This window comes from Ochotona curzoniae, unplaced genomic scaffold (genome assembly GCF_017591425.1).
Source record: "Ochotona curzoniae isolate NIBS_2020 unplaced genomic scaffold, NIBS_Ocur_1.0 scaffold_4701, whole genome shotgun sequence".
NCBI lineage: Eukaryota > Metazoa > Chordata > Mammalia > Lagomorpha > Ochotonidae > Ochotona > Ochotona curzoniae.
In genome coordinates, this window is record NW_024467122.1 from 30,854,532 (window position 1) to 30,880,867 (window position 26,336).

Genomic DNA, 26,336 nt, shown 5'->3' on the forward strand with positions numbered 1-26,336 from the left:
CCTGCATATTCTAACAGTAGTATAGTCCTTCATAATCAGTCCTAGGTCTATCATTCTTCTATTTAAGTGTATCCTGACATTGTAGGTATGGACAATGGCAGAGTCCATCATCCTATTGTCAAGACATATTTAACAGTTTCATTGGAAATCCATGTTTGATTTGGAAGTAGAAATGCATACTGCATTGTATCCTCACCTCTGCATATGACAGTCTCTATTACACAGTTACTATACATCCCTTTAATGGATGAAAAATAGAAAATTTACAATAACATGAAGATAAATAATGTGCTACTGAACAACCAATGTGTCGCTGAAGAAATGAAAATCAAGAACCTTCTTGAAGAAAATGATGCTCTTGTGTGACCTATGAGTCAGTGAAGAAATTAATAAGAACATATTTTGAAGACATGAAATAAAAACAAAAATATTAAAACCCATGAGATGTAGCAATAACAGTATTGAAAGCACTATTGATGTTACATTTTGCATGAAGAGAGAACATTGTATTTTTGTATTTTTGGGATTGGCTTATTTCACTGAGCATAATTATCTCTAGTTGGGACCATTTGGTTGCAAATGGTAGAATTTCATTATTTTTAGTGGCTGAGTAGTAGTCTAAGGATTATATATACCATAATTTCTTTATTCATTCCTCTTTTGATTGGCATCCAGGTTGTTTTCATGCCTTTGCTATCGTAGATTGTGCTGCTGTAAATATAGGATTATAGAACTCTTTTTCACTATCAGATTTCATTTCCATTGGATATATTCCCAGAAGTGAAATGGCTGGGTCATATGGCAGACCAATTTTTTAACAAAGTAAAGAAGCAGGGGCCTGGCGCAGTGGCTTACTGGCTAAAGTGCTCACCTTGAACACACCAGGATCCCAAATGGGTGCCGGTTCTAATCCCAGCAGCTCCACTTCCCATCAGGCTCCCTGCTTGTGGCCTGGGAAAGTAGTTCAGGACAGCCCAAAGCCTTGGGACCCTGCACCCGCATGGAGACATGGAAGAGGTTCCTGGCTTCTGGCTTCGGATCAGCATAGTACCGGCCATTGCACTCGCTTGGGGAGAGTATCATTGGATGGAAAATATTTCTCTCTGTCTCTCCTCATCTCTGTATATATCTAACTGTGAAATAAAAATAAATAAATCTGAAAAAAAGAAACAACCAACAGAATGGGAGAAAATCTTTAAACACTATATAACCCCTAGGAGAGTAATATTCAAGATATACAAAGAGCATCAAAAGCTCAACAACTACAAAATAAGCAACTCTGTGATGAAATGGGCAAAGGAAATGAAATCTGCACATGAGGAAAATACAGACACTTTTCAAAAGAACAAATTCAAATGGCTAACAGACATGAAAAAATGTCAGGTTCTCTAGCTGTCAGGGAAGCACAAATGAAAAGCATATTGAGAGTGAGATTCGATTACATTCAGAACTCTACCAACAGCAACTGCTGGTGTGGATGTGGGAGAAACGTACCCCCTTCACTGTTGGTGGGAGTTAGAAGTCAGTACAGAGAGTGCTAAGAGAATGCTCTGAGGAAATTTAAAATCTCATTAGTTGGGTATAGTCCTATGATCCTGTTTTTCAAATTTTATTGATCTTTCCAATGTGTAGCAAAGATCCAGAACCAGTATTGTAACCCTAGGCCAATAGTTTCATATAGGAAGGATAACATCACTGGGGCCTATGCATTGGGTCAATAGACCAATCCTCTACCTTGCAATTCCTGCGCTCCATATAGGTGCTCATTTATTTCCTGGATGCTCCACTTCCCATGCAGCTCCTTGCTTATGTCCCGGGAAAGTAGCAGAGGATGGCTCAAGTCCTTGAGCCTCTGCTCCCATATGAGAGACTCAAAAGTTCTCTGGTCTCTGGCTTTGGATCAGCTCAGCTCCGACCATTGCGGCTACTTGGAAAGTGAAACAGCAGATGGAGAATCTGTCTCTCCTTCTATCTGTTCTGCCTTTGAGAGACAGAGAGAGAGACAGAGAGAGAGAGAGAGAGAGAGAGAGAACCTCTTTATTGGTTGCAAAGAACAAAACACAGAAATCTTTTTTTTGGTAAAATATCAAGAATTTGTGGGAAAGATACTGAAAACAGAAGAGTTGAGAATGTCAGACAGATATGTGATGAAGGGATTTATAAAGTTAAAGATGCTCCTTATATATATTTATTGGCACCTTTCTCAGAAACGCCCAGAGCAGCTGAACTCTAAGTAAGGGATAATAGGTGCTTCCATTTGTTCGATGTGTAATGACACTGTTCAATTAGATGAATTCAAGATTCTTATTACTCCATTGGCTTTGCTGAATGATTAAGATATTATTTCTGATCATGAGTAAAATCTAATTTTCTTATCAGTAAAATTTTATCCCATTATACATTTTAGCAATTTTGGGAGAATTTCTAATGATATTTTAGCTCATTTATAGCATGTGAATAAGATATACAAGAAAATTAGATACTATCAACATACTATCAGCAGTATGTTCTAAACAGGCTGACAAGACCAGGAGCCAGGTAGGCCTGTCTCCTAAGCTTCAACTTGCTCAGGTATAAAATGAACTGAATTACTGGATGTGCTGCCTAACTGGTATATCTCCACTTCGCTTCGGGGTCTTCACCCAGAAGGGCGGCCAAGGGAGATCAAGGTTTGCATCTCAAGGCTAAGAGAACAGGGTGGAACTGTGGTGGTTTTCTGTTGCCCTTTTGTGGTGCCTGTGGATTACATCATTCAGCCCCCATCCTGGGTCCTCTTTCAACATTTTCTCTTCACCTTTTCTACTTCTCTTTATGCATCTCACTCACGGCCATTAGCACTCACAACAATTTTTGTATCGGGAGGTGTTTACATCCCCTCTTCTCTATAAGACTAAACATTTTTTGAGGCCAAGGATGGATTTATGGCATATCTTATATGAGCTAGTGCATTGCCTAGGTATGTGAATGATGCCTGATAAATATCTAATTAAATGAAATTGTTAAAAAGTTAAATTTATTTTGTTTTCTCTCCCTCTCTTTTTTTTTGTGTGCTACTTTACCTTTCATAGTACCTTTTGCAAAACTTTTTAAAATATCTTCTGAATCTAATGAGTTTTCAGCCTCAAAAACCAAGTAATAAGGAAGTAACTATGTTATCAAGACACAGAAAAGATACCTAGTATCTTAGTAAGTTTTTAGTCCTAAAAGTATAGAGTAGGGCCCAGCGGCATGGCATAGTGGCTAAAGTCCTCACCTTGAACGCGCCACAATCCCATATGGGTGCCGGTTCTAATCCCGGCTGCTCCACTTCCCATCCACTCCCTGCTTGTGGCCCGGGAAAGCAGTCGAGGACGGCCCAAAGCCTTGGGATCCTGCACCCGTGTGGGAGACTTGGAAGAGGTTCCTGGTTCCTGGCTTCGGATTGGCTCAGCACCGGCCGTAGTGGTCACTTGGGGAGTGAATCATGGGACAGAAGATCTTCCTCTCTGTTCCTCCTCCTCTTTGTATATCTGACTTTGTAATAAAAATAATCTTCTTTAAAAAAGTGTAGAGTAAATGTTATTTGATGAGGCAGAATGGATTTGCTATCAATCTGTAAAAAGCATAATAAAAATATGAAAATACAATTTTCTAAACTTATGCTATTCTAATAGTCTGGCTAGCTCAGTCAGTAGAGCATGAGATTCTTAAACTTATGTTATTCTGAAGTAATGAGCTATATATAACATTAATCAAATATCAAAAATTACACCCCAGATATGTAAATTTGAGTATTGAGTCATGTTTGAGTTGACCTTTGAGTAAGATTAGAGGGAAAATTGAGTATAACAGTATTTTCGATAAAATAACATGAAATTTCAATGTTAATTAGCATAAGAAAATACAGCTGTTTGAAAATTTAATAATAATAATATTACCACTTTTGATCATGATTTTAGCCAAATCATCTTAACTTACCAATTAAATCTGAAAATAGATATCAAAGAGAATTCCATCTGTTTTTGGCTTAACAGGTTGGAGTTTTTGTGATGGTGTCACTACAGACTGAAGTCTCTTCAGAAGATCGAGTCTATTCTCGTGGGCTCTCAAAATTTCACCTGCTAACCTAATGATTTTTCATTTAGCAAATCAATAGTTACTTTCTGGTGAGGGAATTCTAACTTGTCACTCAGTGTGCTAGTCGGATCCAGTTTAAAACATCAAATCCAGCAGTTTTTTTTGAAGAGTGTTCCCAGGCTAAGTTATATACTTGCTAAGTGAGAGTACTTCCAAGTCGCTGTGACTTTTGTATTCTATACAGGATAAATATGTGGGGATAATATCATGAAGGACTTAAACCACCCTGAGGATATTTGTCGTTTCACAATGTTGATTCTGCTATGTGTATAAACAGCTAAAACAAGCCTGAAGGAAGTTCAAAAATAGTTACTCTGGATCTAAGTAGATTCTTTACATTTTCTGCTCCAAAATATAACTGCATTGAATTTGAAGATATAAGTTGATCCTACAAGGTTTCTCTTCTTATTAACATCAGATATATCTCTTTACTGCCAGTAATTAGAAGGAATAAGAAGTGAGCCTCACTTTTAGACTCATTTTTCATGTTAATTTGCAAATAAGCAAATATCAAATGCAGCTGCAAAATGGGGGGAAAAAACCCCACTAACACAAAGATAGCGAATATTGAGTCACTTGTAGTTTCAAAAATTCTTTGCAATTCAAGTCACATGTATTATGAACAGTAAGATTGACTTCATAAATGAAAATTACTGACACAGAAGTTAGTTTAGGGGAGAAGTCACTAGTAAATCTGTAATCTTTAAAATCCCAATTGAATTAAACATCGCACCTTGTCAAAAGATGCACAGTGGTCCCAACAGTAGTTTTTAAAAGTGCCGAACTAATTGTAAATATGTGGGAGGAGATCCCATAGGGGTGATGACATTTTAAAAACAATACTCTTTTGTTGTTTTTTCCTATGCTTGTCTAAATCTTTGACCCTAAGTGTGAAAAAGAATGGATGGCAGGAAAGGCATTTTCTGTTCAAGATGGATGTTTACACATGCAAACTGTCTTTGAGAGACATGGAGTCTAATTTTAAAGAAGAAAAATATCTCCCCCCTCCCGAATGATTTCTTATTCCTCATTTCACTTCCCACATTTAAACTACACGTTAAATTGTAATTGGGTCCCTTTCCCATCGTGTGGCCGAGCGCTGGTGCCAGACTTGAGGGTGAGGGCTCCACTTTGTTAGCCATGTGTTTATGAAACCCCCGCGGCTCGATCTTTTTTGGCTGATAATCTCAAACATGGAGGATGCTTCTGATTCTTCACAAGGGGTTGCTCCATTAATTAATAATGTAGCTCTCCCAGGCACTCCGCCGTCTCTTCCTGTATCAGTGACAGGCTGTAAAAGTCATCGAGCAGCCAATAAAAAGGTAGAAGCGAGCAACGAAAGGCTCCTCCCAACCGCTCTTCCTCCTTCGGAGCCGAAAGTAGATCAGAAACTTCCCAGGAGCTCCGAGAGGCGGGGAAGTGGCGGTGCGACGCGATTCCCCCCCCGCCGCGCCGGAGACAGGCAGTGGCAGCGGGGAGAGGCGGCAGACGCGGGGGCGGCGGGGCGGCCGGCCGAGAAGTGACCCCCGGGGGGCCACGGAGCCTCCCTCCCTCCGGTAGTCGCGAAGGTAGAGAAGCGGCAGCCGGCGTGCTCGCAGGTGAGGGGCTCGGGAGTCCGGCCGGAGCCCGGCAGGGGAAGTGTGTGAGAGAAGCGGGGGGGAACAAAGCGGAGCCGCGCCGGGGTCCGCCCGCCGGGGAGCGCCCTCGCGGCGTGGGGCCGGCCGGCTGCGAGCCGAGCACGTTGTGGAGCCGGACGGCGGGCGGGGAGCCGGTGCTGGGGGAGGAGGCCGCCGCCACTCCCGCACCGCCCGCCGCCGCGGCTGGGCGTGCGGCCCCCATTGTGAGCCGGCGGCGGCGGGCGGCGGGGCGCGCTGCGAGGGCCCGAGGAGGCACGAGCGAGAACTCGGCTCCGGTGGCAGTCGGGGGAGCGTCAGTCACACAAAAGACAGCAGCCGAGCCTGCCCTCCCCCGCCCCCGGCCCGGCGCGCGGAACCGGCCCACGCCGCCGAGCGTTCCCCCCGCCCCCCCACCTTACCGGCTTTTCTTTCCCTCCAATTTTGATAGGGAAGCCGGGCCGCGACGCGGGCGGCCGAGGGTCGGGGCGAGCCCCGCGGGCGGACGGGAGATGCCGCTGCTACACCGAAAGCCGTTTGTGAGACAGAAGCCGCCCGCGGACCTGCGGCCCGACGAGGAAGTTTTCTACTGTAAAGTCACCAACGAGATCTTCCGCCACTACGAGTAAGAGCCGAGCCGGGCACCGGGGAGGCGCGGACGGGTGTGGGGACCCCCTGCCTTCTCCCTCACCCCAGCGCCCTTTTGTCTCCTCTCCCTTGGGTTTCTCTCGGCTGGGTGGGTGGTGGGTGGCACTTGAAAGTGACGGGTGACCCTGGGCCCGCGTTTCCCTGCCTCGCAAAGCCCTGGCCCGGACACCGCACGCGGTTAAGTGGCTCTGCGGCGCGCAGCTGCGGGTAAACGGGTTGCGGCGGAGAAGGCTGAGGTTCCCCCCCCTCCACCTTCCTTCCCCCGCCGCCCCCCACGAGCCCCCCGACCACCAGCCGACCGCGGGGACCGCTCCTGGGGCCGCTGCTGTCGTCCGGCTGCGGGGCGGCGGAAACTCCCCGCCTCGCCCCTCCCCGCCGCGGCCACACGCGCACTCCGGGGCCAGTTCCGGGATCCCCGGCCGGCGACCGAGGGGATCCCCGCTCGGGTCAGCATCGCGGGGGGCCCAGCCCGCCGTCCCTCCCGGGCCCGAGGGCAGAAAACGGCTGGGCAAGGGCTGCCCGCGGATCGCCGCCTCGCCCGGGACTGGGCTCTGACGTTAGAGCTTGCCCAGGGTAGGGGTGGGAGGGAGGGGACCGGACTTGAGCGCTGTCGCCTGTGGAAGGGAAGGAGCCGCCGGGGCGGCTTCCCCAAAGGGCCGGGACGCCAGGGCCAGTGCGGGCTGCGCTGCCCGGCCCCGCGCGGCTAGGCCTCGGAGGGGGCGACGCGAGCCGTGGCGCCCTGTCACCGCCTCTTGTGGTGACTAACTCCGGTCCCCGGGGAACTCGGCGACTCCGCCCCCGGGAGACCGGTGAGGAAACAGTCGGGGCCGGGCGGGTGGTGGAAGGGGGAAGAGAGCAGGGCCCTGGGCGCCCCCTCGTTTTCACTTTCACGTAGCCCGGAGCGCGGCGGTGGGAGCTGGGGGAGGGGTGAAGACAAGTTCAACTGCAGCGGGAGCCGGTCTCGCCCCTCGGTTGCCCTGCGCTGGTGGGCCGCCTGACGTGTGCCACTGGCTATTGTTTTTTGATGAGAACCCAGAGCTGCTCCTGCTGTAGTTTCAGCACCCGAGTTTTCGCCCGTCGCCCGGTGTTATCCCCAGAAATTGCCTTGTCCTTGACACGTAGCATTGGGGTATATTGAGGTATGCTTTAGCGGTCTTCGTTGAAACAGGATCTCTATGGAGAACTTGGAGCACCGATTTTTTTGTTGTTGTTATGTTTTAATTCTCTCCCTCCCACCCTCACCCAACTCGGAAGGAATCCCTTTGTGGTTTAGAGTCTTACAGCAACTAAATGGCGCTGCGTGGAGGCTTTTTCTGGGTGGGTACTGAAACGAGGAAGGCTTTAGGCCAGCTTTGCACCTGTCTGGGAAATTAGGTTAAAAAAAATCGGTTCCTTGGAACGTTTATTTTAAAGTAAGCCTTCTTTTGTCTTCAGGTCCCCAGAAAGGGTTACACAGACGCAGGCTCTATCTGGAGAAGCAGATAGCACTTCTCATCAGAAGTACTTTTGGAGGAGGACACATCTCACTGTGCTCCTGTACAGACTTGTTTTGTTACTCAAATAGAGTTCACTCCTGTAACTGCTTAAATGAGGTTGCATTAGGTAACTGGAGGAATATGCTTTTTTTCTTTTTTTTTATTTAAACTGAAAATTTTGGGAACATTTTTTTAAAAATGTAGTTAGAAGCGAAGAAGGTAGGAAACCGGCTTCCATTTCAAACTTTTCTCTTTTAATGTAAGCAGTCTTTTTAAGAGGCTCTCTTCACTGTAGCCAGTAGGGCAGATGTGGCTCTTAAAAACTTCATCATAAACACTGTGTGTACTTTGGCTCCTGGGATGATTTATAGTAACTCTGGAGAAATCTGAAATGCTGAAAGAAAAAGTTTGACATTCTAAATCTAAACCTATCTACCATCCATTGGTATAAAGGAACTGTATCTTTATGGCCATTTGTCATTTAAACATTTTTAAATAGCTTTTATTTTGACTTTTTCTCTGTGCTAGAGTGTTTCAGTGTTGAGAACTGGTTGGTGTGGCAGCAGAGGTTGCGTTGCTTACCTGAAAGAAGCAGGATACTTGGTGTTCTTGGGTATTAATCTTGATGACTTAACTGGCTGAAATGAAGAAATCTGCCATTTAATTATGTGAACTATTGAATCACTTTCTCTTAAACGATTCCATGGAAATCTTTCTAAAATTGCATTTAGAGTGGGTGGTATATGTTGGTCTTGAGTACTGTGGTTATCTGACCCTTGCTGCAAGTCTGGAGCAACTGAAGGAAACTTGTTTTCACACGTTCATCCAATCACCAGTTGGTTGGTGTGCGTTTGAAGATTACCCTTCAGGTGCATTATTTTGAGTGTTTTTCTTGTGTGTTCTGAAGACCCCTGGGCTCACTTGCTGCGTTCTTTCTTACTAAGCAGCGTTGCTTACCCCTTTCTTTATCTTGTGTGGTGTCTTTTGCTGTGTTTGTTGCCTCTTGCTTTTTTTTCTTCCCAAGATCCTGAATCCTTTGAGACAGAGGCTGTAACCAGGATGGAGTCTCACTGATTACACAGTACACCCTCTTTAATTTTGTTCGTTTGAACTATGTACTCCTAATTGCTGACTCTTGTTTGACCTGTTTTCATATGTAAATCTTAATAGACATAACACACTATGGACATGCATAAACTAAAATACATACTTTTTGTCTCTTACGTCGGATAACGATTCATTCTGTCATTTTGGTTAGCTAACAACAATTCTAGTTTTTTCCTTTTTGTCTATGGCTTATTAAAAATGGACTAATCAGGTCTGAATACCAGAAATTCTAGATCTGTGAGATAGGAAATCATTTGTAGACTTATTCTCTTAAATGATCTTTAAAAAAATTTGGATATTTGTAATTGAAATATACTTCCCAACTTTTCAAACAAAATATAGGATCCTCTTTCATATTGACTAATAGTCCACCTTATCTTTCAAGCTGGCTTTCTATCTTGTTTTTCTTTTTTGTTAGCTCTCAATTTAATACAGTCCTTTCTTAAACAAAAACCCAGCTTTTTCTTGTGACATGAGAGCTGTTTATTTGAAAAGTAGAGTTAGTGAGAGGAGGAGTTACAGAGAGCTTCCATTTATTAGTTCTCTCCCGAAATGGCTGTAATGAGCTGGGCTGTGCCAGATGGAATCCAGGAGCCTGCTACTTCTAGGTCTCCCATGTGGGCTGGAGGGTCTCAAGCGCTGGAGCCATCTTCTGCTTTTCCACGCACACCAGTGGAGAGCTGGATCAGAAGTGGTGTCCATAAGGATGCTGGCACTGCACACCACAGCCCTGACCCCTCTTGCAGTTTTTTCAGAAGCTCCCTTTTACAGATGATGAAACTGAGGTTGAGATAGAAAGGTCCAAGGCATGGCATTCAAAAGCATTTGTCTAGCAATTGATGGCACTAGAATAACAACTGTATTATGGAGAATTTCTAATACCTGAGATTTTCAGCAATATACACTGAGAAGACAGGGGTATTTCCTGGAACTCAAGTTGGCTGCCTTAGTTTCTGTGTAGGTACCACTGTACCATCCAGTCAAGACATTTACCTTCCCGTATCCAGCATGCTTAACATCTGGCTGTTAAATGGACGAACCAGAATGCTGTCGTTGTATAGTGGGGGAAATACTTCACACTAAGGATTTCTGATACTTATCAGTTATATATGAAATCTAGTTACAGGCAAAGGCTGTTTGATAAATCTGAGGCTTTTAAGAGAAGCTTGGCTGTCTTCCTTGCTATTGTCTTCAAATTTGGTATTTAACTTTTCTTTTGGACTGTATCTGCCACATGGTCCTAATATTTGAGCACACAAATTGTCTCACTCTGGGTTTTTTTTTTTTTTCTCCTTTGCATGATGTAGGGAAGATTCCTATTTGGTTTACTTTTGGAACTTTTTAAAAACTTGCTTCTTAGGCAACACTGTGATGTACTAATGTATTCTTCCTTCAGACAGAATATATATACATATGTATAGTTTAGTGTGAAATGTAGCTCCAACGTAGTGTGAAACATAGCTGACCCCCAGTGCCGACCCATTTATTTGCTCACTGTCAGTTGGATTTCTGCTGGTCTCTGTTCCATCCCCTGGCAGCTGTCAGCTAGAGGCTGGGCTGGGGTTATGACTTCAGCTGGGAGAGATTTTCTTACCATGTAGTCTCTCATCCTTACAAGGCTATCCTGTGCTTCTCATGGGCAAAAATTCCCCGTGTAAATTCTGTATCATATGGATTAACAGGAATCAAAAAGCTAACCCAGGTTCAAGGAGTGGTGAAATAGAATCCACCTCTTGGCAAAAAGGGCATCAATGCCACGTTTGAAGAGAACTGTACACACCTTTACCCTCTTGGGAATAGTCTGCCACAGACTTCTCCATGCTTAATTTGGATGTTCACTGATAAGCTGGTGGATGTTATCGGTCAGAATATATTGAAAATCATCTCAACAGCTTGTGGACATACCTTGTTTCTTAGCTTGTCCCTGAGCTACTGACCACAATGACTCAACTGTGTTTTTGCCCGTAACTCCTGTTGTTCCTTGGTTTGTTTTCAGGAACTGCCAAGAAGAAATATTCTCACAGGTTCAACTCTGCTTCTTCGTGCCCCATACCCAAAGCCAGACTTGCTCTTTGAACGTTCTCTATCTTTTGTGTGTTCCTCTGACATTGTTTGTCATACTTGTTATTCTCCTAGGATCTCTGTTAGAGTGGTGCCTGGATGGTTAGAATAGGGAATATTCATTGAGTACATCTGTACCAAGGCAGCATTTATTTAGAATTAAACTCATTTGATTTTCACATCGACTGTTTAAGGGGGGCATTATTTCCAGTTTCAAGAGGGGAAACTGGATCAAGGAAGTTGTAGAACTTATCCAAATTTGTCTTCTAAAAGTGGTACAACTGAGATTCATACTTTTCTTTTTGCTATTTTTTTTGTTTATTTTTTAAACAAAAAATTTGAATTGATTTTGTTTCCCCTAAGTCAACAACTTTTCTGCATTGAATTTTAAAGCAACAAAGTAAAAATCCCACTAGTGATAAGGTAGCAGAAAAGAAGATTTACATTTGTGAAAATGTTTATAATCATTTTATTGGTCTATAAAGAATCATCATCTGAGTCAAAAAGGAATTCTGTAAATTAAAGATTTTGTCCTACATCTTGGGAAAGAAAATCATCAGTAACATTCTCACTGAACATTATAGATTATGTTTTATATTAAATTATGTTGTAAATTACATTTTTCTCCATAAAAAATAGGTACTGTTCTGTAGTTTTCCACTAAAAACCCTGGTGTGTTAATGCTAGTTATATGTATAAAGATGCTATATCCTAAGACAGGAAAATTTTGTTTTCAGTAAACAATTGGAGGAAAACTTTTTAAAGGTTTGTTTATTTTTCTCTTCGTAGAAAGGCAGATCTACAAAGAGAAAGATATTCCATCTGCTGGTTCACTGCCCAAGTGGCCACAACAGCCAGAGCTGAGCAGATCTGAAGCCAGGAGCCTCTTCTAGGTTTCCCATGTGGGCGGCTAGGACCCAAGCACTTGAGCCATCTTTATTGCTTTCCTAGGTGTGTTAGTAGGGAGCTGGCTGGAAAGTAGAATATCTGGTACTGAAAGTGGCTCCCATATAGCATGCCAGTGTAGAAGATGGTGGCTTTCCTGACTGAGCCACAGTGCTCGCCCCACTCCTTCTTAGTCTTGGGTGCACTTTGGATACCTATGAAATGGTCCAAAGTCTTGGGACCCTGCCCTGTGGGAGAGAGGAAATAAGCTTCCTGGTTCCTGGCTTTGGATCAGTTCAGCTCTGGTTATTGCAGCCATTTGGGGAATGAACCAGCAAATGGAAGATCCATAAATTTGATCTGTCTTTCCAGTAAAAATAAATCTTAAAAAAAAAAAAAAAGAAAGAAAATAGAGAAATAGAGCTGGTAATTATTGGCTAGGAAGTTAAGGAAGCTCTTTTAGAAAAAAAAAAAAAAGGGGAAGAGAAAGAGCGGTAAGTGACTTACTGGTTAAGACACCAGTTGGGACACATTTGACCCATGTCAGAGGGCCTGGGTTCAAGTCGCAGCTCCTCTCTCCGTTCCATCTACCTACCAGTGGTTGGGTTCCTTCCAGCCATGTGGGAGACACAGATGAAGTTCCTAGATCTTCACCTTGCCCTGGCCCAGCCCTTACCATCTTGGCCAATTAGGGTATGAACTGGTGAGTGATGTCCTACCTGTCTCTGCTTTTCAAAAAGGAGTAAAGACAAAAAGTTATTAATGAAATTTTTCCTGTGACCATTTGTAATTATTAAAAATGCAAAAACATTTCATTTAGCTAGTACCTAGATACGTGTTAAATTTGTTATGCCCGTAATCTCCTGTTCTTGTAACCCTGTCAATGAAGAGAACTGCTCATGCTCCATTTAGCAAGGATTGCTTCTCTCTCTTTTTTTTTTACACTATAAGTCATACCTCCCAACTCTTGTTTAAATAGGGAATTGCATTAGTTTTTTTTTACCTCTGGCTACATTTCTCAGTTACCAGTTTTGTGGGCAGGAGTGTCTGTAATGCCCTCAGATCTTTCCTGCTAAATTGTGCTAGCTCATTCTTAAAATGTATTATATCTGCTTTATGTGTTTGTGCTTTTAAGTAGTGTGCATTTTGTGTTCATCTGAGTTGCATTTGCACTTGATGTGTGATTATTTTTTTTTTATGTCACTGAATTCTAGATTTCAGTTTTACCCATAGCCTGAATATTAACGTTTTGTTAACCTCGTTCAACAGAATTATTGACTTTATTTTACAAGTGTGTTCTTAGAAAAAGTTCTCTGCCTTGTAAATTAGAAGTAGTTTTTACTTAGGAAATAGTAATGAACAGGTGGGACCATCATGTTTTACTATTTAAGAGCAGCACATTCAGTGTTTTAGACTCCTGTGGCTCTGTAGTCTCTTGCACCTACCACCAGTAATGAAGGAAGGTGCAGTACCTAAAGTATGCATGGGTATGCCTGTGCTCCAGAACAGCTGCCTCTCCCGGTGCAGGGCTCAGTTTAATTTCCATCCCCAAACTATCCCCACCACTGACAAAAGGGATCACTGAGGGAATATGGTCATCATAATGCCTGCATTAATCTGTATTTTATCTTCACTTATCTATATTTATCTTCATTTTAAATTTGCATATGTTTTTGTTGACAATAAAATTTGTATTATTTCTGATTTTTAAAAATTGATTGTTTCTTTAAGATTTATTGATCTTTATTGGAAATTCAGATATACAGACAGGAGGAGAGACAGAGAGAAAGATCTTCTATTCAATGATTTACTCCCCAAGTGGCTGCAATGGCTGGAGCTGTGCCAATCTGAAGCCAGGAGCCAGGAGCCTCTTCCGGGTCTCCCCTTGCAGATGCAAGGTCCCAAAGCTTTGGGCCATCCTTAACTGCTTTCCCAGGCCACAAGCAGGGAGCTGGATGGGAAGCGGGGCTGCCAAGATTAGAATCAGTGGCCTACATGGGATTGTGGCGCATTCACTGCCTGGATGGCTGCAATGGCCAGAGCTGAGCTGATCTAGGAGCTTTTTCCACATCTTCTGGATGGGTGCAGAATCCTAAGGTTTTGAGCCATCCTCCATTGCTTTCCCAGGCCATACGCATTGCACTGGAAGGAAAGTGGAGTAGCCAGGGCATGCACCAGCACCCATTTGGGATGCCAGTGTTGCAGACAGAGCACTAGCATGTTGAGCTACCACATTAGTCCCACCAGAGTGAAGATCTTCCTCTCTGTCTCTCCTCCTCTCTGTGTATCTGCCTTTCCAATAAAAGTAAATAAATTGTAAGAAAAAAAAAAAAGATTTATTTTACATGAAAGTCAGTTGCAGAGGAAGAAGACAGAGAACTCCCATTTTTCCCATTCAGTTCCCAAATGGTCCAAATGGCCAGAGCTAGACTGATCCTAAGCTGAGAGCCAGGAGATTTTTCCATGGCTCATATGGGTGCAGTGGCCTAAACCCTTGGGCCATTTTCTGCTGCCTTCCTATGCCATTTGGCAGGGAGCTGGATCAGAAGTGAAGCAGCCAGGACTTGAACTGATGCGTATATGGGATGTTGGTGCTATAGGTTAAGTCACTGCTTAGCGCTCATACCTCATACCGGAACTTTTTGAGTTTGAGTCCCTCTCAGCTCCAGTTGCAGTTTCAGCTTCTGGTTAATGTGCACCCTTGCAGGCAGCAACTGAAGGCTTGAAAACTTGCTGCTGTGCCACTCACGTGGGAATGCCAGATTAATATCCAGCTCTGCCTGTGGCTTGGCCCAGCCCTTGCTGTTACAGGCGTTGTAGCAAAAGCTTGTGGCTCGGAGTACTCTGGGTGTCTCTACACCTTTCAAATTTTAGTCACAACTTTTTTGTTGTATGAAGAACTATATTTAGTCCTTCTCCTGTTTTTTTTTTTGCTTAAATTTCTCATTTTTTCACTACTATGTTAAAGCTTTTAACAAAAATTCCTACTTAAATGCTAGTGTTATTTGTAGTGGTTTGACTACTTTGGGACAAAAAGTGTACAAATTACAATAAAATTGAATATATATGTAGTTTGACCACTACTTTTAACTAATAGTACTTGAAATTTAAATTTTGTTTCTGTGCCTTTAGATTAAAAAATATAAATGCCCAGTTTTTATTCTTAGGTTTCTTTTGATGTATATAACTTGACCAATTACTAAGCCCACGTTTGGATTCTGTAATTCTGTATAAAACTCTGCTTTAAAGACACAAAATGTACTGATAAGAATATCAGCTTTAGGGCCCCACGGTGTGGCCTAGCGACCTCACCTTGAACACGCTGGGATCCCATATGGGCACCGGTTTTTATCCCGGCAGCCCCACTTCCCATCCAGCTCCCTGCTTGTGGCCTGGGAAAGCAGTCAAGGATGGTCCAAAACCTTGGGACCCTGCACCCGTGTGGGAGACCTGGAGGAAGTTCCTGGCTCCTGGTTTTGGATCGGCGCAGCTCTAGCCATTGCAGTCACTTGGGGAGTGAATCATCGGACAGAAGATCTTCCTCTCTGTCTCTCCGCCTCTCTGTATATATCTGACTTTCCAATAAAAAAAGTAAAAAAGAATATCAGCTTTAAAGATGAATTGTATGAAATGATAGGTAATGAATTTTTTTTTCCTGTTTTTTAATCAGTGACTTCTTCGAACGAACCATCCTGTGCAACAGTCTTGTGTGGAGTTGTGCTGTGACGGGTAGACCTGGACTGACATACCAGGAAGCACTTGAGTCAGAAAAAAAAGCAAGGCAGAATCTTCAGAGTTTTCCAGAACCACTAATTATCCCAGTGTTATGCTTGGCCAGCTTTACCTGTCGTTCACGCTTACAAGAAGTCTGCGATGACATTTTTGCGTATATCAAGGATCGGTATTTTGTTGAAGAAACTGTGGAAGTCATTAGGAGCAATGGTGCAAGGTAAAGTACTTTTAACTTTTTTTCTCTTGATCAGTATATATTGACATTGCTCAAAATTGAAAATATATGAAGGGTGACTCAAAGAAGCCTTTTCTCTAACTGTCGTCCAGCTGTGCTATTGCCCTTAGCGCTGGTGTTAGCTGTGTCCTGTATAGCTTTCTAAGTAATTCGATGTATGCCACCAAAAACATGTACTTCATATGTGTATATATAAGACACATTCATCACCTCTTTTTTTAAAAAAAATTTTTTTTAAACTTAAAAGCCAAAATTACAGAAGGAGAGACAAAGAGAGCTTCTATCCACTGAGCACTCCCCAAATGGTTCCTCAGTTAGGTCTGGGTTGGGCTATAGCCAGGAGCCAGGAGTCTGTTCTGGTTCTCCCTTGGGGGTGCAGGAATCCAGGGACTTGGGCTGTCTTTTGTCTGCTTTCCTAGGAGCATTAGCTGGGAGTTGGATTGGAAATAAAGCAGAAGGAACTTGAACTGGTGCCCATGTGGGTACCTGTGCCACAGAACATCCACTTGATCTGCTTGCTATGCCACAATGGCACCTTCTTCCCTGCCCCCCACCCCTTTACAATTTATTTCTTTTAAAAGTCAGTTTCTGGGCCCAGTGCTATAGCCTAGCGGCTAAAATCCTCACCTTGCACTCTCTAGGATCCCATATGAGCCACTGGTTCTAATCCCAGTATCACTGCTTCCCATCCAGCCTCCCTGCTTGTGGCCTGGGCCTGGGGAAGCAGTAGAGGACGGCCCAGGGCCTTGGGACCTTGCACACATGTGGGAGACCCGGAAGAGGTTCCTGGCTCATGGCTTCAGATTGGCTCAGCTCCAGCCACTGCAGCTGTCTGGAGAGTAAATCGACAGATGGAGGATGTTCCTCTCTGTCTCCCTCCTCTCTGCATATCTGCCTTTCCAATAAAAATAAATAAGTCTTAAAAAAGTCAATTTCTGGGCCCGGCGCGGTGGCACAAGTGGTTAAGGTCCTCGCCTTGCACGCCCGGGATCCCATGTGGGCGCCGGTTCTAATCCCGGCGGCCCCTCTTCCCATCCAGCTCCCTGCCTGTGGTCCGGGAAAGCAGTCGAGGACGGCCCAAGGCTTTGGGACCCTGCACCTGCGTGGGAGACCCGGAAGAGGCTCCTGGCTTCGGATTGGCATAGCATCCGCCGTTGCACTCACTTGGGGAGTGAATCATCAGACAGAAGATCTTCCTCTCTGTCTCTCCTCTCTGTATATCCGCCTTTCCAATGAAAAAAATAAATAAATCTCAGAGAGATAGAAAAAGAGAGATCTTTCCTCCGCTGGCCATTGCTGGGCCAGTGCAATGCGAGGAGCTGCAGCTTCATCCCAGTCTCCCCCACGGGCAGCAGGGGCCTAAGCAGTCATGTCATCCTCCACTGCTTTTTCCAGGTGTTTTAACAGGAAATACCATTAGAAGTAGAACAGCCAAAAATACTATCCCTTTTCCCTTTTACTCTTTGTCATTTAAAATATCTTAAATACCACTGTTTCACTGTGCAAACCACCTTCATATCTCATTTATTTTCTTTTTTTTCTTTTTTTTTTTTTTTTTAAAGATTTATTTTTGTTATTTTTTCATTGGAAAGGCGGATATACAGAGAGGAGAGACAGAGAGGAAGATCTTCCGTCCGATGATTCACTCCCCAAGTGAGCGCAACAGGCCGATACTATGCCGATCCGAAGCCAGGAGCCTCTTCCGGGGTCTCCCACGCGGGTGCAGGTTCCCAAAGCTTTGGGCCGTCCTCGACTGCTTTCCCAGGCCACAGGCAGGGAGCTGGAAGGGAAGCGGGGCTGCCGGGATTAGAACCAGCGCCCATATGGGATCCCGGGCGTGCAAGGCGAGGACCTTTAACCACTTGCGCCACAGCGCCGGGCCCCATATCTCATTTATTTTCTAGTAAGGCCCAATATATGGTAGTTTCATGTGTATGAGTAAAAAAATCCTATCCTACTTATGTTCTTATTGTAGTGCCTAATATTTAAAATGTATTTTTATATTTCACTGGTTTTATTTTTGGATAGTTTAAATAAATGTTTCTATTTTATAATTTCATTTAATAAAACTTAGGAGTGAGTTTTATATTCCACTAACCTAACTCCTCTCTTTTACTTTTTTTTCTCTTTTGCTTTTTTAAGATAATTTTACAAAGTTACTGTACAGTTGTCCCAAAGAAAGGATAGAAATCAGTGTTCTCTATTGCTCAGGACTTCAATAGTAGAGTGTATTTTTTTTCATACTCGTATAAAAATGACATAATCTATGACACTAAATTAAAAATTATCAGTGCTTTCCTGAAGTTGTAAGCATTTGCGATTGCCTTGCCACATTGATGCTAAATTTTACTTGCATTGAGTGTTTACAGCCCCTTGACTTTGGGAGGAGTAACTTTATTTCTTTCCCCCTCCCTCCATTGATCTGAATGTAGATTTTTTTTCTTTTGAATTTTAAACTTCAGCAATTAAAAGTTTGTGTTCTTTGATGTCTACTTTTAGACGTTCATGCGCAATTTTCAAGAAATGTCTTCAGCTAATACAGTCTATTTTAGTTAAGTGCTACTCCTCAATGACTTTGAAAAGCCAAGTAATGTTCTTATTACATTCTAAACTTCTAAACTTGTTTGGGTATAATTTCAGCAAATAATTGAGTAAGTTCTTTTTTTAATTTTTAAAATTTATTTAAGTGAGTAGGTTCTTTTAAAAAATGTGAAAGCAACAGATAGTAAAAGTTGTGAAATTTTTCCTATGTCTAATGAATTTCAGAAAATGTTGTCTTTATTCTAGAAACATCAAAGGGATAAAAATAAAGAGAGAGAGAGAAAGGAAATGTAGTATATTACAGTGATCCCACAGGAAGCTTTTTTTCTTTTTTTTTTATAGGATAATATAGTTTGGTGATCTGCTAAGATTTTTTTTTTTTTTTTGAGTTTATTTATTTGAAAGGCAGAGTTACAGAGAAAGAGATAGAAGTCTTCTGTCTGCCGGTTTAATCCCCAGTTAGCCTGCACGGCTGGCGCTGGCCACACTGAAGCCAGGAGCTTCTTGGTTTCCCACATGGATGCTGGCCATCCTCCATTATTTCCCATGCACATTAGGAGGGAGCTAGGTCGGAAATGGAGCAGCCAAGACATGAACAGGTGTCTGTCTACATGGGATGCAGGCAGTCATTTAATTTGCTAAGCCACAGTATCAGCCCCTGCTGAACGTCAGCCTGATGGTACACCTCAGCAAGAGACTTTGGTTTTCTGATCGGCATCACCAAAACGACTAATAAGGACGTGTTTGAAAACAGTGATAAATTTCATTCTAATCATTGCTTTTATTGGCTTAATGCAAAAAATGTTTTCTAATTAACAAATCATTGTGATACATAAATATTAACATAAGGAATTTAGCTTATATCTAAAAATGTAGTGTCTTAAAAATAGCTTCAAGAAGTTAATAGATGTTAGTAACAATAATAAACTGGTGCATTGTAGAAAGGGAAATTTTTGGAATTATGGTTGTTCTAAAACCTATTAAAAAACCTTTTCTTATTTGAGAAATTAAGTGATGAAGCATAAGAAATTGATATTCTAAAAGTTGAGCTTGACTTATACATGTTGGCCTTTTTTTTTTTTTTTTTGGAAAGGCAGAGTTAGAGATCTTCCAGATAGATTTCACTCCCAAATGGCCTCAGTGGCCTGGGCCTGCACAGGGTCAGCGTGAAGTCTGGAACTAGAAGTGTCTTCTGGAACCGCTCCATGCACACAGGGACCCAAGCACTGAGGCTGTCTTCACTGCTTTTCTAGCATACTAGAAGGGAGCTGGCGGCCTGGTGCAACAGCTTAGTGGCTGAGTGCTCATCTTGCAAGCACCGGCTGGGATCCCATATGGATGTTGGTTTGTGTTCTGGCTGCTCCACGTCCCTTGTAGCTCCCTGCTTGTGGTCTGGGAAAGCAGTAGAGGATAACTCAAAACCTTGGGGATCCTGCACCAGTGTGGGAGACCCAGAAGAAAATCCTGGCTCCTGGGCACTGTGCCGTGGCCTAGCAGCTAAAATCCTCACCTAGAACGCACTGGGATCCCATATGGGTGCCGGTTCTAATCCCGGCAGCCATACTTCCCATCCAGTTCCCTGCTTGTGACCTGGGAAGGCAGTCAAGGACGGCCCAAAGCTTTGGTACTCTGCGCCTGCCTGGGAGACCTGGAAGAGGCTCTGGGCTCCTGGCTTTGGGTCAGCGCAGCTCTGGCTGTTGTGGCCACTTGGGAAGTAAATCAACGGACAGAAGATCTTCCTCTCTGTCTCTCCTCCTCTCTGTATATCTGACTTTCCAATAAAAATAAAATCTTTTTTTGTATGTAATATTTTTAATTTAATTTATTTTTTATATTTTGACAATCTTTACATAGTTAATTAGGGTAAAAATGTTCAAGGGCTACAGGAAAGTGGGTAAGACTATTATTTTTTCCATATTGTTTCCTTCATGTTTCAAAGGGGGGTATTAAGGGAGAAGGCCCACCCAATTTCCCATCCTCCCCAGGTCCTGGATATAGGGTATGCTCTGAGGTTCTTGCCCAAGTGGTTTTGATATTTCAACAGTTATGAATCACTGTCAATCTTGCCACTCTAAGCACTATGAGGTCCTTGAAGAATCCATTGATTGACATAGTCCATCATAGCTGAGATGGTTGGTTGACCTGCTCTGTCTTCTCTCTTTTCTTGGTTGGGGTTCTGAGTCCAGCATTTTGATTGGGGAGATCTCCAAAGAAACTGTCTGAGGTGTGCTCAAACCAGATTCTTGTATGTGCTAACAAGTACAGGCCCGGCTCAGTCCATCGCCCTGATCAGCTGGTGGTTGCAGTTGTTGGGTTGGTTCTGTTTTTACTCCCGACTTCCACTGGAACCAATGGGTGTTGCAGTCCAGCCTGGTTCTGCCCAGTATATACTTGGCCCTCGCATAAACCAGTGGGAGCTGCAGCCTAGTTGGAGTGACCCGCAATAACCCCCTTCAGGCCCGCCCCCTACCCTGGTTTGCCAGTATGTGTAGCAGTAGTCCAGTCTGTCCCACACCCCATTCAACCCCAGCCGCTGTCCTAGTTTTATGCCCTCCCATAGAAGTGGTAACCCAAGAGTGAGGAGCCCACTATTTCCCTCCCAGGCCTCTCCCACTCCCGGATTATGCACTCTCCAGGTAGTTCTGTGGTTTGACTTGACAGAACTAGGCCCCAGTGTCAGCTTCTGCCAGCTGATGCTGTGGCTAAACCCAATCAACCCTCAGCTCCGGTCATTGCAGCCAGTTGGGGAATGAACCAGTGGATGGAAGATCTTTCTGTCTCTCTGCTAATCTGCCTCTCTGATTAAAAAAGCAGAAAACACTTTAAAATGCACAGGACTGTAACTGAAATCCACATGTGATGCCAGGGTTGTAGGCAACAGCTTAACCTACTGTGCTACAATGACAGCCCAATATTCACCCTTTCTTAATCTCTGATCATATATAAAGCTTCCCCATTCTCTCCTCCTTAAATATAACTTCCTGAATGTTTTTGTTTGAAAGCAATCTATGAAAGTCTTTCTCTAATACAGTTACACAGTTAAGGATTCAATTGGCTTAGTATGGAAAGTGCTATTGACTGCTGGAGAATACTAACTACTTGCTTCTTTCTAAAAACTGACCATGGTTACACTTTCCTAGGATAAAGATGCTCATGTTCAGTGCATGTTCATGTTCATATAATCGAGAGACTTCCCAAAGGTAAACTTCGGAGTAAAAGTCATTCAGGAGCTTCCATGTTCCCTGTGGTTTTGACATCCACACTAACACTGAACATTTGATTTTTTTTTTTTTTCACCTTTGCTAGACCTGATGACATCTCACTGTTTAATGTGCTTGTACCAGTTTTTGGCTCATTTTACTGTTTTATATTTAAAAAAAAAAAAGGATTTTCTTTGTATTTGAAAGGCAGAGAGACAGAGAGAAATTCTGTCCACTTGTTCATTGCTCACATGCCACCATAGCCTGGAGCCTGAAGTCCTGAGTGTCAAGCTCCCAAGTGCTTGAGCCATTATCATCACTCGCAGGGTGTGTGTTCACGGAAGCTGGAATCAGGAATGCAGCAAGGACCCGAACTCGGGATGCAGTGTCCCAAGCAGCATCTTTACCCCTCCTCATTTTTCCTTTGACTTGACATCAATCTGTTTGTAATAGATACTAATTAAATGCTAGATATTTTCAGCTTTTTGATCGACTGCTACAAGTGTGGTGATGCAGCAGGTTTAAGCTGCCATCCACAATGCCAGTATCGCATCTGAGCACCACTTTTGAGTCCTGGCTACCCTGCTTCCAGTGCAGCTCCTCTCTAATGCCCCTGGGAAAAGAGCAGATGGCTGAAATCTGGATTCCTGTATGCACTTGAAAGGCCTGGATGGAATTTTGGTGCCTGGCTTTGGCCTGGCCCAGATCAGCCATTGAGGCCATTTAGGAAGTAAACCAAGGATGGAAGATCGACTGATCAATCTGTCTGTCTTTCTATAGTTCTGCCTTTCAAATAACTAACTTTAAAAAATAAGTATGATTTGGGAATGTGTGTGTGTATATATATATGTTGTACACATTTTGAATTTTTATGTAAGTAGAACATAGTAACATTTTTTAGAGGATAATGATGGATTTGATTCAAGTGGTTCATATAGATGTTAATATTTTTCTGATTAATTTCCTACTGAAAATTAATTTGATATTGCTTGAAATATGACTTGATTTCTTTGCTTATGTTTTGTTTATTTGAAAAGCAGTCAGAAACAGACAAGAGAAACAGATGTTCCACCTGGTGATTCACTTTCTAAATACCTACAACAGCTGGGACGGGGCCAGGCTGAAGCTGGAGGCCACATGAGTGGCATGGACCCAAGCACTTAATTCATCACCTGTTGGACACTCCCCCCCACCCCCGCATAGGTTGCACATTAGCAGGAAGCTGGATAACTACAGGCTTAGCCTGCCAGGTCCTCTGTGCTCTGTTGCTTCCTCTGAGCCTACAGAACCGAAAGAGGAACAGGTGCTCTTATAAAAAAAAACACTGAACTTGGAAGTCAGGTCTCTTAGTGTTATGTGTATACATTGTATCAGTAAGTAGGAAATTGGAATTTACTGTGTGCATTGATAAATGAGGAAGCAGAAATCTAAAGAATTAATAACTTTTTGATGGTTGCTCCACAAGTGTTTGTTCATCTCTTTACCCTTGCACTACCATAGAGATAGGTATTACAGTGAAGTCCTGGAACTTCAGTCTTACAAGTAGTAAATGATAAGATACTAACTGTGGTAAAATTGACTTATACATGTTTTTTAAAGTTCTATTTATTTTTATTTGAAAGGGAAATATTAAGTGTATTTAGAACATAAGATGAACTTAGCAACAATTTTGAGTTAAATATATGCATGCTTAGATACCAGTAACAGTGCAAGTAGAAGTAATTAGGTAGATTTTTTAAAAAGGGATTAGTTAGAAATTTGAAGAAACAGAAAAATATAGACAAATAAAAAGGATTCCAGAATGCAGGTACCTTATTTAGGGTAAAAGATAGCCTAGAATATTTAGCAACAAATGTCAAGTAAGGCGGTTTTTATTTGGCCATCTCACATTTTTGACCTTTTTAAGGTCAAAATTGCTAGCTAGAAAACAAGGAATGATCTAAACAACATCCAATAACTGTTGTCTTGTTTTTAACTCTTGATTACTCTAATATTGGCTATAAATTTTGGTGTTTTTTTTTTTAAATAAGCTGTCTGGAATAGCTGTTCTTTCGAATTTTAAGTCAGTGTAATAATCTTTAGATTATATTATTGGGTTTGCTATATATAAAATCAGACACTGAGATTTGCATATTAATTGACTCTTGGATTATCATTGTAAATTGAATAGTCAAATTTTAGAATCCTTGTTGGCTGTGTATTGATGGACCATGGTGTGTTAAGTCTTACTACAAAAGAAAGAGTTAAATTGCAGTAATAAAGTAAAATCACCAGAAAGATTGCTGCTTTTATCTAGAACCTCAACATAGGGAATGCAATATCAGTGCAGTGCAAAGAACTCTGGAACCAAACTAACGTGCTAGTTTCATGAATACTCTTTCCTGTGCTGTAAAACTGGCAGTTGTACTGGTTAGTTTTTGCCTTGAAGCAAACCATTCTAAGGGTTTGTAGTCTGAGCAAATATTTTTGCAACTCTGTAGTTGGCCACGATATTCTCTTCTTATGGTTTGGACTGACTTAGGTGGGACTAGTGTGTCTGTCTAGGTCTTAGAATACTGGATGGCTTTGCACATCTTGGATCTCAGAGGCCATTCCGTACGACCCTATGGTTTTCAGGCTGGCCACTGTGGTAGATGGATTCCCAGTTTATAAGCACAATAGAAACTTCACTGTGCTACATGTTTGCCAGTGTTTGCTGTAAGTCATGTAACTTAATCCAGAAGCAAAATGAGCTGAGATCAGAGGTATGATTCAGTTCAATAATTGCAACAATCTGCGACAGTGGTTAATATTTGTTAGCAAAACACCTGACACCTAAAACACCCTGGGAATGTTAAATTCTTCCTAAAGTAGTCAAAGAAGACAAGTGAAGTGTGCCAGCTCTGTTGACTTTTTTCTAGCCAGTCACTATTTTTTTTAACTCACTGTTGTTGAGAGTTTGTTGTTTTATTTTAGCAGTTTAAGCAATTATGATAATACCAGCACACTTTTGAGAATTAGCTGTGTGTAGGCACTATTAAGCTTTTTACATGTGCTTCTTTTTTTTAAAGATTTATTTATTTTTATTACAAAGTCAGATATACAGAGAGGAAGAGAGACAGAGAGGAAGGTCTTCCATCCCATGGTTCACTCCCCAAGCGGCCATAACAGCTGAGCCAATACCAAGCCAGGAGCTAGGAGCTCTTCCGGGTCTCCCAGGCAGGCGCAGGTTCCCAAAGCGTTGGGCCGTCCTCGACTGCTTTCCCAGGCCACAGGCAGGGAGCTCGATGGGAAGCGGGGCCGCCAGGATTAGAACTGGCACCCATATGGGATCCCGGTGCGTTCAAGGTGAGGACTTTAGCCGCTATGCTATCACTCCAGGCCTTTTACATGTACTTTTAAAATTTAATTCCCATGTTATAAAATCTTTCACAGGAATTTACTTCACAATTAGGAACCTATACACAGAGGTTAGTTAGTTCCAACTTGCCCAAAGTCTTGAGGGGTGGAGAAGCTTGCAGGCACTGGCAGAACCACCATGCTTCTGTTGGAGAGGAGTAGATGATCATGCAAATGATACTGAAGGATAACTTACCAATGTAATACCAGGTGATGACTGATAGGTTTATTAAACTCCTTTACTTTTCACTTTACTTGAGTATTTTTATAATTTCTAAATGTAGTTGAGTTTTTGTTTCCTCTAGCCATGGTGCAAATCATATTGCTTGCTGAGTGAGTTTTCTTTTTCTATTTGTTGATCAGAAGGAGGAAATATGTGATGAACAGGTTACCCTGCTATTTGAATTTTTTTAATTTAAATTTATTTTTATTTTTATTTCAAAGACAGAGTTATAGAGGAGAGACAGAGAGGTTTCTGTCCACTGGTTCACTTCCCAAACAACCACAATGACTGGAGCTAAGCCTATCTGAAGACAGAAGTCTAGGAGCTTCCTCTGAGTCTCCCACATGGGTGCGGGGAACCCGGGACCTGGGCCATCTTTAGTCACTTCCCCAGGCCATACATAAACAAGGAACTGGATTGGAAGTGATGCAGCTGGAACACAAACCAGCACCTATATAGGGTACCAGTGCCACAGGTGAAGGCTCAGTCTTCCTCCACCATGATGTCAGCACCACTACTCAAATTCTGCAACCAGCATGCTTATCATGGTTGTCTTAGTTATTTTACTTGGGTACTCTGAAATGTTTAACCTTTCTTCATTCCCAGATGTTTTGCCAACATGTGAAAGAATGCTACCTAGTGGCAAGAAGAGGTGACTGCAATCCTAGAGAAAGCAAGGGTTTTTGCTGATTTGTTAGTTTTCTTTTAACCCCATTTCCAGAGATGAAAAATGCTGTTGCTTTTCGCTTTTTTTTTTTAATTTTGAAAGGAATTTTCTGATCTAGCACTTGAGAGTATACACAAAACAAATTTTATGTAGTTGTTTTAGTGAGTATTGTGAACTAGGTACTAGTGAAGACATGGAGAGACTATAACAAGTACTTAGGACTTGCATCCTAATGTATGAAAGCCAAATACAGATCCAAAGACAATCACACATATGTACCACTACTATAAAGAACATAAAACTCGATGGGATAGAATCTGGAAACAAGATATCCAATTGACTATCTTTTTTGTAAATTATTGTGATAGATTAAACAGGATTATCAGATGGGGTAAACGGCATACTTAGTATACTGTTTTCAGACTTCCTCTGTGAGGGTACTTCATAGAGATTGC

General features: G+C 42.6%; 1 protein-coding gene across 3 annotated transcripts in view; it reads left to right on the forward strand.

Moving 5' to 3' along the window:
* Positions 1 to 5,193: 5,193 nt before the first annotated feature.
* The window catches only part of BAZ1A (bromodomain adjacent to zinc finger domain 1A), an 82,143-nt gene continuing 61,000 nt past the window's right edge, over positions 5,194 to 26,336 (forward strand). The window contains exons 1-3 of one of the 3 annotated variants that reach the window (XM_040969629.1): positions 5,194 to 5,714; positions 6,181 to 6,354; positions 15,576 to 15,854. In XM_040969629.1, the coding sequence (XP_040825563.1) occupies positions 6,242 to 6,354; positions 15,576 to 15,854 (392 nt within the window). In that variant the 5' untranslated portion in view covers positions 5,194 to 5,714; positions 6,181 to 6,241. The remainder of the gene's footprint in view (positions 5,715 to 6,180; positions 6,355 to 15,575; positions 15,855 to 26,336) is intronic. The other 2 variants (XM_040969628.1, XM_040969627.1) reach the window with 2 other exon arrangements.